The sequence below is a fragment of the Sphaeroforma arctica genome, assembly GCF_001186125.1.
Source record: "Sphaeroforma arctica JP610 unplaced genomic scaffold supercont1.41, whole genome shotgun sequence".
NCBI lineage: Eukaryota > Ichthyosporea > Ichthyophonida > Sphaeroforma > Sphaeroforma arctica.
In genome coordinates, this window is record NW_014040517.1 from 196,245 (window position 1) to 198,285 (window position 2,041).

Below are 2,041 nucleotides of genomic sequence, written 5' to 3' on the forward strand. Positions count from 1 at the left end.
TATACATATTTATAATATATATATCTATATACATCTACATATGTATATATATATATACATATGTATATATATAAACATATACATATGTCTATATATGCCGATATATATATATATATATATATCTAAATCTAAATCTAAATCTATATCTACATCTATATACATATATATTTATATACATATATATAATTTTACTGAGATCAAATATCTGCAGCCGTATCATTGACATTCTTGTGCTTGTAATGATCGGACAATACAGAATTATTGCCATGCCATTTGCACACTAAGCACTGCTCATGATAACACAATGTGGAGCTATTCTTGATTGCATATACCTGTGTTGTTGATAATGGGTCCAGCACAAGCTAGACAGGCAGCCATGGGGGTGGTGGAAGAGCTCGACTCCTGCACACATCAAATACAGATGTAGATTTAAGATTAGGCAAGTCGTATATTGTTAACAGAGATTTCAGAATTGGCGACAGACATAAACTGAAACTTTGGAAGCCATGTAATGATCAGGTACAACCTATATATTTAGATACCACAGTCAGATTCCTGCAAGGTAGGCCATAAATGGTCAAACTATGTACTACAAATAGATAGGCCATATACTGGTCAGGTACAACCTATATTTCAGATACCACCGACGCGTGCAGACTAGTCTCTTCGCCTTAATTAGTGGTCTTGAAATGATGCGTCATCAAGAAGTGCGAATACGAGCTGACTTAAACCCGAATTGTAGCTTAACGCATTCCCAGTACCGAACGGAATAGCATTTATACTCGAGAAACACTACCAATCGCGGTATGAATAGGAAACTATAGCGCTCAGTACATACGTAAACCTGCGTCAAGAGACAACAATCAAAAACACAATACTGAGCATAGAAGCTATGTATATACCTTACTATTGAAACAAAGTCAGTCGTGTACATTAAAGAGGTACAGGTGGGAGAATGTGAGCCATCTGGGATGCACACATGTTTACACGGGGAAAACACACGCCGTTGATACCAGAGAGTATATAAGGTACATCAAATCGAAATCGCGCACCAATGAGCACAAAAAACCTCGTATATACATTACTAGTAAGCACTCACCTCGATGAAAAGCTTGACAACAGATACAAAGTCCGTGTGCTTCTCATTCAGATACTTCTTGTCGAACACAAGTGTTCCGGGGGCTTTTTCAGTGCGTTTGGGCTTATCAGTGAACGAAGTGGGGATTTCCCATAGCGACAGACGGGTGTTTGTGCCCCCACAGTCACCGACAATAATGAGATCAGACATATTCAGTATAGTGAGTTATCCTTCGAGTGTAATAAGATTGTGCGGATGCTGCTTGTGTTGGTATCTTCTAAATAGGATAGGAACGACTCTCTCTCTGCCTGTGACTCGGTGTATACAAACCATCACAAAGCACTACACAGATACTACATTTTTTCGAGAAATATCTGCTGGAGGTGTTTACTGTTTACATGCACACAAATAACTCCGGGTATTTAATCATCGGAGAATGGTCGAGAAATTCCTATTTTTGGATAAAGTCTTCTGCTACCAAAATCAACAAAACTCTGGCACCCTTTATCAGGCTCTATCCTGGATCCTCTCTGATGATTAATGATAAAATAGGAACTAATTTGGCTTTTTCTTGTTTTGAACTAATTTAGCGTAAGTAGGTGGTTATGCACTAATCAGACTATTGTCTATTTTGGTGACTATCTTGTTTTTGAAAAACAAAACACAGTCTGGCAGAAAGGTGATGACGTAAAACGTGTCAGTGACTTGTCACGTGAAATTTTGAATATCATCCCCTGCCAGGACTAGGCGTCAGGCCGTCCGCCGTGAAACATCGAACAGTAAATAAAGATATATATGCATGTATGTATTTAGTCTGACAGAAACCTCTTGCAAAGATTCCAATCATTAATAAGGTACACTTGATCAACACGAGATTGTCAATATGGATGTTCAACGCTTGAAAGATGCTATAGTAGATTATCCCGATTTCCCACTGGTAAGCTGAGATACATAATTTGACGG

At 38.2% G+C, this 2,041-nt stretch overlaps 1 protein-coding gene across 1 annotated transcript; it reads right to left on the minus strand.

Moving 5' to 3' along the window:
- Positions 1-312: 312 nt before the first annotated feature.
- Positions 313-1,288, minus strand: SARC_01110 (glucokinase; the record flags this gene model as incomplete). The annotated part of the gene is made up of 2 exons (XM_014305204.1): positions 313-402; positions 1,100-1,288. The coding sequence occupies 2 exons, from the start codon at positions 1,286-1,288 to the stop codon at positions 313-315; spliced, it is 279 nt and encodes a 92-aa protein (XP_014160679.1).
- Positions 1,289-2,041: the final 753 nt, after the last annotated feature.